Raw genomic sequence first — 16,272 nt, 5'->3', positions numbered from 1 at the left:
AAATCATCTCTCTTTCTCTTTGTCCACAGATTCTGTGTGCTCCTCTGGGCCACAGTAGTTACTTCTTTAAGTACAGAAAGGAAACTCAGGGGTTTTCCAATTTGGTGTTAGTTCCCTGTGTTTTTCATTTTGGCAGCTGTAGAGAGGGTTGCTTTCCACACATCTGGACCTAGATATGTTCTGTAGAGGTAACCAACACACCTTGGAGTATATCTGCTTGTTCCATGGCTTCCCCTTTTCTGATTGTGGACATGCAGTTGAGTGTTTGCAGTAGATATTTGCTGATAGAAGGCACCTTAGTTGCTTCTGCTATTCTATAGTGTTTCCCAGGAACATTCAGAGCCCTTTACAAAATGCAGAATGTTTTCTTCCTTTCTTTTTTTTTTTAATTTATTTTTTTAAATGGGCTCCACACCCAGCATGGAGCACAGTGTGGGACTTGAACTCTTGACCTTGAGATCAAGACCTGATCTGAGATCGAGAGTCAGACGTTTAACTGACTAAGCCACCCAGGTGCCCCAAAATGCAGAATGTTTTCTCTAAAAGTTCACGGAGTTTAATAAAGAACATCCACTTAAAAGGAATTCAGTAACAAAACAATTTCTATCATTAATAGGATGTATATAAATACATATACTGTTTCTTTAAAGTAGTTTCATTTCTTCAAATAGTTACTAATCAGAGGAGGCTGATTTTGTGGTAAATTTAAGTACAGGTTGCAGGGGTTAGTTTTAATCTGTGTTGGTCAGAGTGTGAAATCAATTTGTTGTTTCACTTTCCCTGAGTTTTATTTCTCATCTGAACAAATTGCATCTTTTTCTTGCTGTTCATTTGCACAGCATCACTCCTAAAGATGCACTTCTTTATCCTGCGAGGCAGTGGAGGAAACATGGAAGGCATTTGTGGAGCATTGCATTGCCAAGTGTGTTTTTGTAGGCATATGGTGCCAGTGTCTGGGAAATTACAGGATGGGTTAGTATTAGAGCTCAGCAGCCTGTAAATCCCATGAGTTCCTAATCTCATGGGTCATGAGAGTTGCAAATGACACTTTCTTAGGAGAAAGGTAAAGGGTGGTCTCTGACTGACTAATGGCTTATACAATTCTTGGACATGTACTGATTGCTAACAACTGCTGTCTCTTCCCCCATCCTACCCTAGCGCCAGTCTCTGTGCACAAGCACAGTTTGGGACCCAGCTATTTGTACTTATTTATGCTTTTACACCTTCTTCCTTTCACAAAGATTTAAGCTGGTTTATGACTTGAGTTGAAACAAGGAAAAAAGAGGAGACCTGAAATGGTCTGTCCCCTGCCAACCAGAAGCTTCCTGTGGTTTCCAAACAGAATAGTTGCCTCAGTCTGTCAGCACTTCTGTCTTTGAAGGTGGTGTCTGCTTGAAAAGTGGTGACTATTAGCATAGCTTTGGGATAATTGCTTCTCCTTCCTCTTTCGGGATACGTTGTTGTTTTTTTCCAGATACTTTCCTGCTCTTGTTGACTTTGTTTTTCCAGAAGATTCAGCCTGTGATTAAAATGTTCTGGGTCCCCTTGTGAACTTTCTGTGGGATTACCTAATTCTGGGGCACCTCACCAGACAGACCATCAGTGCTAAAGAGGGCAGATCTTCTTGGTTAATAGAAAAAGCCATTTTGGAATGACTCTCAAAGTCAGAAACATCCAGATTTTCCTTCAGTACTTTTTTCTGTTTGGGGTAGCAGCTTTGCCCAGTATAGGGGAGGGAGGTGCTAGTTGGGAGGGCTTGTGTTAAGGGGTTCAGAAACAGGGGATTTAAGTGTGTCTTTTGTGTTTGCAAGGCACTAACACCACTCCCGTCTGTATTTAAATGCTGTCCCCAGGTTACGACTATGGCTATGTCTGCGTGGAGTTTTCACTCTTGGAAGATGCCATCGGATGCATGGAGGCCAACCAGGTTGCTTTATACTTCGGTCAAATGATGCTGGAAGGATATATTTTTTATGTACGGGGAGGGAGGGTATCAAATGATTGAACTTTGGAAAGGTACCAGAAATCTGTATTTGGAGCATACCAAATTCCAACCAGAAAGCAGTTGTGAAGAGAAACTTTACAAGAGGCTGGGAAGGTTTCTCTAGCAGAGTTAATGGGCACAAGTGTATTTTAAAAACTGGAGCCCAGTTGCAGTTGGACTAGATGACAAAGACAGTAGATGGGAAAAAAATGACAGGTCTGGAGTGCTTCCCATTGGAATGTGATTGATTAGGAGATCTTAATGCAAAGAATGATCCTTGACTGTCTGTGATCTTAAGGATCTGCCTGGCACAGGAATTCTAGATCAGTACTTATACCTAGACCTAGGGTCAGGGCCACTGATGGCAACACCTGTGGCACTTAGGTCCTACTTGCATGTGCTACTTTCTCAAGAGGGCCATCAGGAAGGAGAAAGAGGAGTGGATTGTTGTGTGTAGTGCATTTATCATGGTTCTTTAAAAATTGGAGTTTCGTACTCAAGTTCTTGGCTGCCTATCGTCAGAGCTGGTGAATCTGAATCTTTACTTACCTTATGTTTGAAACATCTAGATGTATTCAGCTTGCCACCTAGAACTGTCATTTGGACTTTTAATTGAAGCCTGCCTGTTGGTTTTGGAATTATGAAATGGATAGAATCCTTGTCATGGTGTTTCCTTGGGGGAAGTTATTTTCTTTGTGGTGTCTTAGTTTCTCCATCTGTAAAGTAGGAGAAAGAAGCTTAATAATACAGTTTGATATTTATGTACCCACTGCTGTTACTTAACGGTGAATGCAGTGTGCCCAAGATCTTAATTAAGGCTCTGCTAGAGAAGAGTAGTATTGCATGAGAACTCTTCCTCTCTTGTAGCCTGATGCCCTTTTGTCAGCTTTGTTCCATTCAGCATGGCTCATTACACTTAACCTTCTCCCTTCTTTGGCCATGTTCTCCCCTTATGGGGAGATGGCACCTATAAATCCTTTGGGAGCAAGCGCTATTTAGAGGAAATTTGATGTACCTATTGTTACCAATAGGTAATACCTATTGTTAGTAGTATAAATATTGTTAGATCCTCAGAGAATGACTGGATTACAACCACAATCCTCTTGATGGAGTTCTTTTTTTTTTTTTTTTTTTGACGAAGTTCTTATTGACTGATTGGTTCATTGTCCATCATTAAGCCAGTCATTTAATGGATGTTATGTGCCAGCTACCAATATTTTGAGAGAAGAATGAAGGTCCCAATCTTTATGCTTATGGTTGGTTCCATTCTGACTGCCTGTCCTACTTGAGAACACTTACTTAATTCGTGAACATCTTGTTATGTGAATAGTCATTAAGTCCTTTGCCACTGTGCTAAATAATACTATGAGTGGTGGAAATATAAATGGGGGAGCCATGGCAGATGCTATTCTCTTTTGTAGCGTTCTCCCAACTGTGTGTTGCTCCTGGAGAGGTATTACTTTTTATCAGAGCTGTTTGGTCTTTAATCTTAAAAAATAACAATATTGTGTTTTAACTGCCTCTTCCTTCTATCACAACAAAAAAGTCCTGTCTGAAATTTCTAGCCCCTTTTAGAGAGAAGTGTTACATAGAACTAGGACAGCCTTTTTTTAAAAACAAAATTTAGGGGATCCCTGGGTGGCGCAGCAGTTTGGCGCCTGCCTTTGGCTCAGGGCTCGATCCTGGAGACCGGGGATCGAATCCCACGTCGGGCTCCCGGTGCATGGAGCCTGCTTCTCTCTCTGCCTGTGTCTCTGCCTCTCTCTCTCTCTCTCTCTCTGTGACTATCGTAAATAAATAAATAAAATTAAAAAAAATAAAAAATATAAAAACAAAATTTATCCTAGGCAGGGTTTCTTTTCGAGCAATATGTGGAAAAATGTTTATTTACACAGCAGTATTGAGGGGGTGTGGTCTTTAGTCATCTATACTCCCACCCTCCCTACACTTTCTCTGAACATTCTTAGGGTTCCCAAATCCCTGATGATTGACCCTTGCCCCATGAATGAGATGCCAGAACAAAGCAAGAGCAGTGCCAAAATTTTTTCGGGGTGAAATAGGATGTTTTGACAGGTAGCTGTCCTTAGGCATATGTACCATAAGGTACTCTGTGCAGAAGTACAAATAAGAGACAGCTTGTATCTTACAGGAACTTAGACCAAGGGAAGTGACAGACATTAGGTGGTAGTCATAGATCCCATAGGATGTTCTCTCAGATTCCAAATTTTTGTATGATCTCATTTTTTTTTTTTTTTTTAATTCATGAGAGACACACATAGAGAGAGAGAGGCAGAGACACAGACAGAGGGAGAAGCAGGCTCCATGCAGGGAGCCTGACATGGGACTCGATCCCGGGACTCCAGGATCATGCCCTGGGCTGAAGGCGGCACTAAACTGCTGGGCCACTCGGGCTGCCTTGTATGATCTCATTTTTAATATTCACTAGAATAATTATTTAATAAGGTAGCACCATATCCTTAGTCAGTCAACCTCCTTTTCTAGTTTTATATTCTTCCCCTAGTCATAGGACACAGCGTAGACTGCTAGCACTGCCATACAACAGACTCCTCTTGCTGAACTGTACAGATTTCATGATCCACTCACCATCCTTCTAGTAATCTTTACCACTCATCAGGGCAGAACTTAGCAGCTGTCTGTCTGGGGAATTCATTTCTAGCAGAGGTCTGTCAGCTTGTACCTTCATCTCTGTCTAGGAGAAATAGGAAGCCAGCAAACACTGTGAGGCAGGGTTTTTTATTCTACTCCTACTGGGAAGGGTATTTCTAACAGCGTCATGTACCCTGGGCTTTCTTTGTTGACCGAGTCCCTGCGGTTTGAGGGTGAATATTATCTCCTTTTGCCGTGTGTGCCATTTCACTGGGGGACTTAGGGAGGGGAGTAAGAAGCATTGTATTAGAGTATTGATCCCTTCAGTTGTTGCCCAGTTGTACCAGCTCTTTCAAGCAGTTGTCAGTTGATCTAAAGAAATTAGCATTTTCTTTTTTTACTTTTCTTTCTTTTCCTTTTCTTTTCTTTTTCTTTTTCTTTTTCTTTTTCTTTTTCTTTTTCTTTTTCTTTTTCTTTCTTTTTCTTTTTCTTTTTTTCTTTCTTTCTTTCTTTCTTTCTTTCTTTCTTTCTTTCTTTCTTTCTTTCTTTCTTTCTTTCTTTCTTTCTTTCTTTCTTCTTTCTTTCTTTCGACTTTATTTATTCATTAGAGAGAGAGAGAGAGGCAGAGACACAGGCAGAGGGAGAAGCAGGCTCCATGCAGGGAGCCCGATGTGGGACTTGAACTTGGGACTACGGGAACATGCCCTGAGCCAAAGGCAGATGCTCAACCACTGAGCCACCCAGGCATCCCAGCATTTTATTTTCTTCCTTTTGCAGGTGTGATGTTTGTTGTCGGTTCTCAATCACATGTTTACTGAAATGCTCTTATGAAGGGTAGCTCTGGAAGAAGAATTCATTTCTCTGGAATATTTACTCAACTTTCTTAGCATTGGTGGCCTTCTTTAGAAAGATGACTTGGCTATATGATAGAATCATCCTGACTTTACAAAGTGGAAAAAAAATATGCCATTATCACCTAACATGAAGATTCTTTCAGACACTGGCCTTTGCTGGTGCGGGGGGGTTGGGGGGGATGAAGGCTGTAGAATCCATGAAGTTTTATGAAATAGTGTTTTTTATGTCAACAAAGTTAAGAGAGTTTAGGTTTTTGAAGATACCAGGATGTAAAGGGTGTTTCTGAAGATAATGTGAAGGAAACCAAATCTGAAATGGTGTCTCTGAGTAAAATGAGATCACCAGGGAAAGCTTTGTTCTGGAGGATGGGAAGACTGAGGCCATAGTGGAAAAAATGGGCGAAAACTTAATTTGTTGGAATCATTTTCAAGTTGTATTTAGGTTGTGTACATTCCAGGTAACAAAAAAGTGGTAACCTTTTAATCCTGCAAGGTTGTGGTTTTGCCTAAACCCATACCCCAAAACTACTTCACTGAAGAGAATGTGGCACCCCATCCAGAACTCAGCTGTATGACTTGTGGCTTAAATCATGGGATTTTTCCTCGAAACTTCAATTTTAGTACCTTTTCCTGATTGCCCTCTGTAAGGTTATTGGTGAGAAACAGAAAGAAAAATACATTCTAAAATGAATGTAAATGTAAATCAGTAGTTACTGAAGATTTTTGCTCTCAGGATATTTAAGAAAATTACAGTTCTGGGGATCCCTGGATGGTGCAGTGGTTTGGCACCTGCCTTTGGCCCAGGGTGCAATCCTGGAGACCCGGGATCAAATCTCGTATCGGGCTCCCTGCGTGGAGCCTGCTTCTCCCTTGCCTGTGTCTCTGCCTCTCTCTCTCTCTCTCTCTCATGAATAAATAAATAAAATCTTAAAAAAAAAAAAGAAAAAAAAAAGAAAATTACAGTTCTATTTAGTAATTGAGTCTTGACTGGCATGAGGCAGTATATCCTAGTAATTAAATACATGGAGGCAGACTACCTGGGATTGCATTCCTGTTCTATCACCTTCATCTGTGTGATTGGACAAGTGGCTTAACATCTTTGTGTCCTAGTGTCCCCTCATACTTCTTGGGATTAAATGAGTTAATGCATGTAGGGTGATTAGAACCAGGCCTGGCACACAGTGAACACTGAGTCAGTATTTGTTATTATCATAACAACTTTGCATCTGACTGGAACAAGAAAGTCTTAAGTTACAGCAGCTTCAGTCTTGGCTTCATGGGATATCTAGCTAAAAAGGGATTTGGTGGTAGTACTCAAGAAGATTATTTTTGTGTCAACAGTATTTCCCATTTAAACTGTTGACTGGGGGGATCCCTGGGTGGCGCAGCGGTTTGGCGCCTGCCTTTGGTCCAGGGCGCGATCCTGGAGACCCGGGATCGAGTCCCACGTCCGGCTCCCGGTGCATGGAGCCTGCTTCTCCCTCTGCCTATGTCTCTGCCTCTCTCTCCTCTGTGTGACTATCATAAATAAATAAAAATTAAAAAAAATAAAAATAAAAAATAAACTGTTGACTGGGACTGATTCTCAGGGGACTGTTTCTAGGTCTTTCTCGGAGCTTCTGCTACATTTGCTGTCAAATCTTAAATTCTCCCAATAGAAGGAGCCAGAGACACACCACATGGAGGACATGGAACATAGCTAGACCACACCAGAAATCTAGCTTGTGGCCTTTTTTTTTTCTTTAAGATTTTATTTATTTATTTATTTATTTATTTTTTAAAGACTTTATTTACTCATGAGAGACAGAGAGAGAGAGAGAGACAGAGACATAGGCAGAGGGAGAAGCAGGCTTCATGCAGGGAGCCTGATGTGGGACTCCATCCCAGAGTCCTGGGATTAAGCCTTGAGCCAAAGGCAGATGCTCAACCACTGAGCCACCCAAGCGTCCCAGATTTTATTTATTTATTTGAGTGAGAGAAAGAATATGAGCTGGGAGAGGGGCAGAGGCAGAAGTAGACTCTCCACTGAGCAGGGAGCCCAATACAGGGCTCAATCCCAGGACGCTGGGATCATTGACCTGAGCCAAAGGCAGGCACTTAACCAGCTGAGCCACCCAGGTGCCCCTAGCATGCGGCTTTAAAACTCTTAAGTTCTGATGACCAGCCCCTGGCTTTACCATATCTCAGACTTTCTGCAATAATCACAAGAGGTGCTCTAAACTGGATTCAGTTTGACTTTCTTGAATCATTAGGCAGTCTTTTGCTTTGTTTTTAGAAAGAGAGTGTATGCATACGTGAGTGATGGGGGTGGGCAGAGAGAGAGAGAGAGAGAGAGAGACTCTTAAGCAAGATCCATGCCCAGTGCAGAACCATGATTATGAGATCATGACCTGAGCCAAAATCAAGAGTCAGACACTTAACTGACTGAGCCATGTAGGCGCCCCTCATTTTGTCAGTGTTAAGAGAGGACTTCCAGTGTGTCTCCTATGATGAGGTTTATAATTATTTTTGTCATACATGTATATCATGATTCATTTCTGTGGATTGAAGTAATTTAGTTCTTAATTTGTTCTAAGTTGGAAATATGCCTATGAATTTCAGTCTTGTTCTTTGATGTTATACCTATTCTTTCAGCTGGTATTTGTAGTTAATGTTTATACTTTTTATAAAAATGGAGTTATGTGAAGTGCTAATTTTCAGTCTTGTGGACTTTTGGAACTTGATTACAGATAGTTATTGGAAAAAAAGACAAGCAGAATATGTATAATTCTAATTAACTAGCTCAGGGGTTATACAAAGGCATAGTTCAGTTTGTGATCTTGATTATAACTTTGGTTTATGGTTCTGTATACCTCCAGACAGTATAGGGTTAGGACCACTGAAAAGTTTAGAATTCCAGCTTTATCACTTCTTAGTTCGTTTGTAATTTCTCAGTCTCAGTGTCTCACTTGTAAAATGGAAGGATAATCATAGTACCCACCTCAGAGCAGCTGTGAGATTAGAGTGATGTATGTGAAGCGCCTGGTACAGTCAGCCTTTGGTGGCTGCTCACTACCAAAAGAGGTACTGAAGAGAATGATTCTATGACACTGGACCCTGCTTGGTTGTCTTCCTTTTCCTTGGCTGCTTATTCACCTCTTGGGAGCCTGAGAAGTGATAATGATGCTTTGGGTGGCAGCTAGATGTTTGGCAGCCAATTCTGATGGTGCTGTTGCCCATTGCCTCTACCATGAGACTAGGTTTCCTGGACTGAAAGTGAAAACAAGGCTGTGTAGCATCTGTCCCATTGGTGTCTGCAGGATGAGTGCACAGGCATCCAGGCATGTGAGGGAAGAAGAACCTGGCCATGCCAGTACTCCTGGGGGTGGGGAGCCTTGTTTAGAGCCTAGCATTGCTGGTAGTTCACCCATCACAGAATTCTCTTAGGCTTCCTGTGGCATTCAGTGTTATTAGGCATTTTCTCCACTTGAGCCGAACTTGGAGTATATTATAATGTGTCTTTGTGTCTCCTTCTCCCCAGGCCAAGTGTTCGGGTGCTGTTGTTTTACCTTCTAACTCATTTCGTATGAGTATATATTATATATAATATGTACTTCTTTCCTGTTAAGAGTATTGATGGTATGATTTTGATAATCGTGGATAAGCTTATCTAGATTAATAATTATTTTTTAAGATTTTATTTATTAATGAGACACACAGAGAGAGTGCGGCAGAGACACAGGCAGAGGGAGAAGCAGGCCCCATGCAGGGAGCCCAATGGCGGTACTCAATCCTGGTTCTCCAGGATCAGGCCCTGGGCTGAAGACAGTGCTAAACCGCCGAGCCACCCGGGCTGCCCAAGATTAATAATTTTTAATCTCACATTGTGAGATTAGCCATGCTAATGTTATATACTAATGCCATATATATATTTTACCAAATTCTGTGACTAAGTGAAATTTGTGTTTAATTTGTATAAATCCTATTTCCAAAGGAATATAAATAGAGAAAGAAGTTTATCACAGAATGTAGATAACTGGGGGCGCAGTTGGTCAAGTGTCTGACTCTTGATTTCAGCTCAGGGCATGGTCTCAGGATTATGAGATCAAGTGCACATTGGGCTCTGTGCTCAGCATGGAGTCAGCTTGTCCCTCTCCCTCAGCTCCCCACCCCCCACCCCCGCACTCGCACTCTCTCTCTCTAAAATAAATAAATACAATCTTTTTAAAAAAAAGAAAGTAGGGGAACGCCTGGGTGGATCAGCAGTTGAGCATCTGCCTTCTGCTCAGGTCATGATCCCAGTCCCAGGATCAAGTCCCACATCGGGCTCCCTGTGAGGAGCCTGCTTCTCTCTCTGCCTATGTCTCTGCCTCTCTCTCTGTGTCTCTCATGAATAAATAAATAAAATCTTTAAAAAAAAAAAAAAAAGAAAGTAGGTTATCAGTTACCAGCCACTTAGGGAGAAGTACTCTCAAGAGGGAATAGTGAATGACTCCTAATGGGTAATAGAGTCTCTTTTGAGGATGATTAAATCGTCTAGAATTAGATAGTAGTGATCATTGACCAAATTTGTGAATATACTAAAACCCATTGCATTGTAGAAAGCACAATAAAAGAGTGAATTTTATGATGTGCAAACTGTATCTCAATTTTAAAAAGTTTTTAAACTTAGCATGGAATTTGGTTTAGGGTGCCAGTCCAATGGGAATGAGTCCAGGTCTAAAATAAAACATGGATTCATTTACTCCCTCAAAAAAAGTATCTGTCAATTTGTCGGGAAGCTAGAGATTTAGAACTTCAATCTTAAAATGTAAAAGAAGAATTTCTTTGCTAATTGTATCTACTTACCACAGAAGAACACTTAAGCTGAAAAATCTGAAAGATGATGATTAAATTGATAACCACATTTGAAGTGGCCACGTGGCTTGTGCACAGTAGTTGCTTGGTAGAGTTGAATAGGCTTTCTGCTTTAGTATCCCTATAGTTAGAAGTTAATGAAAGAACTATTTGAAGTAGATTTGAAATAAAAATGCCTCTTAGGAAATCCTTGAGCTACTTTTTAGAGGTAACATTGCTGTAACCAGATGGTTAGTAGGTACCAATGTGGATCTTTCCTATTTTCCTGGAATTGTTAACCAAAGCTCAAAGTGGGGTGGGAAAGACCAGTTACTTCCCTGTGTATCTTTCTTAGAAGCTTCTTTCCAGCAGAATTGACATTTTGGCTTTCATGTTTGACCTGTAGTACATAGGGAATACAGGATCCACCCATTTTAATTATAAGTCGAAGTTTTTAGTTAATTTTCCAAGTTGTGCAGCTGTCATCATAACCTAGTTTTAGAACATCTTCATTATTCCAATAAGATCGCTGTTTTGGTTTTTTGTTTTGTTTTGTTTTGTTTTAGAGAAAGTATGCTTGCATGTGAGAAAGTGGGGAGGGGTTGGGGCAGAAGGAGAGAGAGAATCCCAAGCAGGCTCCACGGCCAACGAGGGGCTTGATCCCACAACCTTGAGATAACCCAAGCCAAATCAAGAATCAGACACTAAACAACTGAGCCACCCAGGGCGTTCCTTTAAAAAAAAAAAAAAAAAAAAAATTTCAGACTTACTAAAAGTTGCAAAAACAATAGAAAGAATTTCTATGTGCTTTGTACCCAGATTCAGCAAATGTTAACCTTTTTTGAATTTTGAATGCAGATATTTTTGATTAGCAGTGTCCCCTTCTCTTGGAAAGAGGCATCATTGGACTTGTCCTCCCACCAGACCCTCCTTTGGTGGTTGAAGGTACTCTTTGGTAGGGGAAGATACATGAGTGTCTGGTGGGTGGAGTGGATGCTTTAGAAGATATTTGGGGCTTAAGCTATCTTCTCAGTGTTCCCCAGAGGATCCCCTGCTGGGCAAGAACTAAAGTTGGGGTTGATATTGAGGGATGGGAAGTAGGGCCAGATTCAAACTGCTCATTCATGGGGACTTGTGAAGTTTTTATGGGGCTTTTCACTAAACTAGCAAATGTGTTCCCCCATGAGAGAGCAGACATTTGGATACCTGATACTCAAAAAGGGACTTCATGCTAGTTAGCACTAAACCAAGAAGCAATGCCAGCTAGGAGAAAGGAGAGACTGGCCTGATAATGTTTCTGTAAGACAGTTCTTTTTTTTTTTAAGATTTTATTTATTTATTCATAGAGAGGGAGAGACACAGGCAGAGGGAGAAGCAGACTCCATGCAGAGAGCGTGACCTGGGACTCGATCCAGGGTCTCCAGGATCACGCCTTGGGCTGCAGACGGCGCTAAACCGCTGCACCACCGGGGCTGCCCAAGACAGTAGTTCTTAATAGCGTGGGGGATAGAGTGGGAAGAAAACACCTCCTTCTCCCTTCCCCAGCAATTGAACATCGGGCAATGTCTGGAGACATTTTTGTTGTTGCTACTGGCATCTATTGGGTGGAGGCCAGGGATGCTGCTGAACATCCTGCAATGCACAGGACAGCCCCCATATGAAGAATTACCTGCTTTCAAATGTCAGTAGTACTGAGGTTGAGAACCTCTGGTACAAAGGGACTGATGATTCTGGTACTTGTGGTTAGAGAATGACCCATCTTGCCATTTGTTGTCTCTTAATGAATCATCTTTCTCCTTGCCTTCCTCCTGGTCCTAACAGTGGGGACTAGGGGGTGGGATTAACAGTGTAGCAAGAATGTGGACACTGTTCCTGCTCCCACTCCAGAGTAGCAATCCCATACCCAGCTTGTGCTCTTGAGAAAGGAGCTTTAGAATGAGACCTGTTTGATAGATTGACCATCAAATAACCAAAGATGATGTTTAGACCCAGCCTTAGATGTGACTGAGATACATATGAAATACATATTTTTTATCTTAGTAAAATAGCACTTTGCTGTAAATGGGACCTACTCTGCTAGATGACACTGATTGATCTGTCTGGAATCACATTGGAAGTATCAAAAGCAACTCATTTTAACTTTTGTTAACATGATGAATATGGAGCACCTCCCACATGCAAGATGCTGAGCTAGGTAGTATACATTTACTAATCAAATGGACACATTTCCAGTGGGATGAGGCTGTTTAAAAGTTTTAATTGGGCAGCCAGGTGGCTCAGCGGTTTAGCGCTGTCTTCAGCCCACAGTGTGATCCTGGAGACCCGGGATCAAATCCCACATCAGGCTCCCTGCATGGAGCCTGCTTCTCCCTCTGCCTGTGTCTGTGCCCCTCTCTCTCTGTCTTTCATGAATAAATAAAATCTTTAAAAATAAAAAAATAAAAGTTTTAAATGTTTTTAATTTGTTTTTTAATTTAAATTCAATTAATCAACATATAATGTATTATTGATTTCAGAGGTATAAGTCAGTGGTTCATCAATCTTATATAATACCCAGTGCGCATTATATGCCCACCTTAATGTCCATCACCCAGTTAGCCCATCCCTCAAACCCTTCCCCTCCAGCAATCCTCAGTTTGTTTCCTATGATTAAAAGTCTCTTTTGGTTTGTCTTCATCTCTGATTTCGTCTTGTTTTATTTTTTCCCCTCTTCCCCTATGATCCCCTGGTTTGTTTCTTAAATTCCACATATGAGTGAGATCATATGATAATTGTCTTTCTCTGATTGACTTATTTCACTTAGAAATAGAGCATAATATCCTTTAGTTCCATCCATGTCATTGCAAACGGGAAGATTTCATTCTTTTTTGGTAGCTGAGTAGTATTCCATTGTATGTATGTGTGTGTGTGTGTGTGTATATATCTCACATCTTTATCCATTCATCTAGGATCATCGATGGACATCTAGGCTCTTTCCATAGTTTGGCTATTGTGGACATTGCTGCTATAAACATTGGAGTGCAGATGCCCCTTCAGATCACTACATTTGTATTTTTGAGGTAAATCCCTAGTAGTGTAATTTCTGGGCCATAGGGTAGGTAGCTCTATTTTCAACTTTTTGAGGAAGCTCAGTATTGTTTTCCAGAGTGGCTGCACCAGCTTGCATTCCCACCAACAGTGTAAGAGGGTTACCCTTTCTCCACATCCTTGCCAACATGTTATCTCCTGACTTGTTAATTTTAGCCAGTCTAATAGGTGTAAGGTGGTATCACATTGTGATTTTGATTTGTATTTCTCTGATGCTGAGTGATGTTGAGCATTTTTTTTTTTTTTTGAGATTTTATTTATTCATGAGAGAGAGAGAGAGAGAGAGGGAGGGAGGGAGGGAGGGGCAGAGACACAGACAGAAAGAGAAGCAGGCCCCATGCGGGGAGCCCAGTGTGGGACTGGATCCCGGGTCTCCAGGATCAGGCCCCAGGCCAAAGGTGGCGCTAAACTGCTGAGCAACCTCGGCTGCCCAATGTTGAGCATTTTTTAATGTGTCTGTTGGCCATTTGTGTTTCTTCTTTGGAGAAATGTCTGTTCATGTCTTCTTTCCATTTCTTCTTTGGATTATTTGTTCTTTGGATGTTGAGTTTGACTAGTTCTGTATCGATTTTGAATACTAGCCCTTTACCTGATAAGACATTTGCAAATATCTTTTCCTGCAATGCACAGGACAGCCCCCATATGAAGGAGTTTTCTTCTGGTTTCTATAGATTGTCTTTTGGTTTTGTCAACTCTTTCCTTTGCTGTGCAAAAGCTTTTTATCTTGATAAGTCCCAATACTTCATTTTTACCTCTGTTTTCCTTGCCTTTGGAGATGTGTCTAAGAAGAAGTTGCTGTGCCCGAGGTCACAGAGGTTGCTGCCTGTGTTCTCCTCTAGGATTTTGATGGATTCCTATCTTACATTTAGGTCTTTCATCCATTTGAGCCTATATTTGTGTATCGTATAACGAAATGGTCCAGTTTCATTCTTCTGCGTGTAGCTGTCGAGTTGTCTCAACACCATTTGTTGAAGAGACTTTTTTCCATTGGATATTCTTTTCCTGCTTTGTTGAAGGTTAGTTGACCATAGAGTTGAGGGTCCATTTCCAGCTTCTCTATTCTGTTCCATTGATCTATGTGTCTGTGTTTGTGCGAATACCATATTGTCTTCATAATTATAGCTTTAGGGGCACTTGCATGGCTCAATTGGTTGAGCATCTCCCTTTGGCTTGTGGCTTGTGGTCCCAGGGTTCTGGGATTGAGCCCCCATATAGGGCTCCTTGTTCACTGAGGAGCTTGCTTCTCCCTCTCCCTCTGCCTGCAGCTCCCCCGGCTTCTGCTCTCTCTCTCTCTGTCAAGTAAATAAATAAAATCTTAAACAAAAAAAAAAAGATAATTACAGCCTTGTGATAGAACTTGAAGTCTGGGATTGTGATGCCATCAGTTTTGGGTTTCTTTCTTTTTCTTTTTCTTTTCTTTTTTTTTTTTTAAGATTTTATTTATTTATTTATTCATGAGCGACACAGAGAGAGAGACAGAGACATGGGCAGAGAGAGAAGCAGGCTCCCTACAGGGAGCCCAATGTGGGACTCAATCTTGAGACTATGGGATCACAATCTGAACTGAAAGCAGACCCTCAGACACTGAGCCACCCAGGTGTCCCTGGTTTTCTTTTTCAACATTCCTTTGGCTATTCAGGATCTTTTCTGGTTCCATATAAATTTTAGGATTATTTGTTTTAGCTCTGTGAAAAAGAAGTTAATGGTATTTTGATAGGGATTCCGTTGAATGTATAGATTGCTCTAGGTAGCATAGACATTTTAACAGTATTTGTTCTTCCAGTCCAAGAGCATGGAATGTTTTTCCATTTCTTTGTGTCTTCCTCAATTTCTTTCATAAGTGTTCTGTAGTTTTTAGAGTACAGAAGTAAAGGTACCTCTTTGCTTTGATTTATTCATAGGTATCTTACGGTTTTGGGTGCAATTGTAAATGGGATTGATTCCTTAATTTCTCTTTCTTCAATCTCATTGTTAGTAGATAGAAATGCAACTGACTTCTGTGCATTGATTTTGTATCCTGCCACATTGGTGAATTCTATATGAGTTCTAGCAATTTTGGGATGGAGTCTTTTGGGTTTTTCACATACAGTATCATGTCATTTGTGAAGGGTGAAAGTTTGAGTACTTCTTTGCCAATTTGAATGCCTTTATTTCTTTTTGTTGTCTGATTGCTGAAGCTAGGACTTCTTGTACTATGTTGAACAACTGTGATGAGAGTGGACACCTGCTGTGTTATGACTCTAGGGCAAAAGCTCTCATTTTTTCCCATTAAGAATGGTATTTGCTGTGGGTTTTTCGTATATGGCTTTTATGATTGAGACATTTTCCCTCATCCCTACACTGTGAAGAGTTTTAATCAAGAAAGGATGCTATACTTTGTCAGATGCTTTTTCTGCATCTGTTGAGAGGATCATATGGTTCTTGTCCTTTTATTTATTTATTTATTCATTCATGAGAGACACACAGAGAGAGAGAGAGAGGCAGAGACCTAGGCAGAGGAAGAAGCAATCTTCATGCAAGGAACCCGATGTGGGACTCAATCCTGGATCCCGGGATTATGCCCTGAGCCAAAGGCAGACGCTCAACCACTGAGCCACCCAGGCATCCCTTTGTCCTTTCTTTTATTAATGTAGTATATCACATTGATTTGTGATTGTTGAACCACTTTTGTAGCCCAACAATAAATTCCACTTGGTCATGATGAATAATCCTTTTTAATGTACTGTTGGATGCTATTGACCAGTATTTTGGTAAGAATTTTGGCATCCGTGGGCAGCTCCAGGTGGCTCAGTGGTTTAGCACTGCCTTCAGCCCAGGGCCTGATCCTGGAGACCCGGGATTGAGTCCCACGTCAGGCTCCCTGCATGGAGCCTGCTTCTCCATCTGCCTGTGTCTCTGCCTCTCTTTCTCTCTGTGTCTCTCATG

The 16,272-nt window shown here is 41.2% G+C and overlaps 1 protein-coding gene across 4 annotated transcripts in view; it reads left to right on the top strand.

Moving 5' to 3' along the window:
* RBM6 (RNA binding motif protein 6) overlaps window positions 1-16,272 on the top strand; it is a 124,420-nt gene that overhangs the window by 51,549 nt on the left and 56,599 nt on the right. For 2 of the 4 annotated variants that reach the window (XM_077858825.1, XM_077858824.1), the window contains exon 6: window positions 1,854-1,927. The exons of the other annotated variants lie outside the window; for them this stretch is intronic. In XM_077858825.1, the coding sequence (XP_077714951.1) occupies window positions 1,854-1,927 (74 nt within the window). The remainder of the gene's footprint in view (window positions 1-1,853; window positions 1,928-16,272) is intronic. 4 annotated transcript variants of the gene reach the window in all.

Source organism: Canis aureus, chromosome 19, assembly GCF_053574225.1.
Source record: "Canis aureus isolate CA01 chromosome 19, VMU_Caureus_v.1.0, whole genome shotgun sequence".
NCBI lineage: Eukaryota > Metazoa > Chordata > Mammalia > Carnivora > Canidae > Canis > Canis aureus.
The sequence above is the reverse complement of the archived record's forward strand: the minus strand, read 5'-3'. Positions and strand labels throughout refer to the sequence as shown.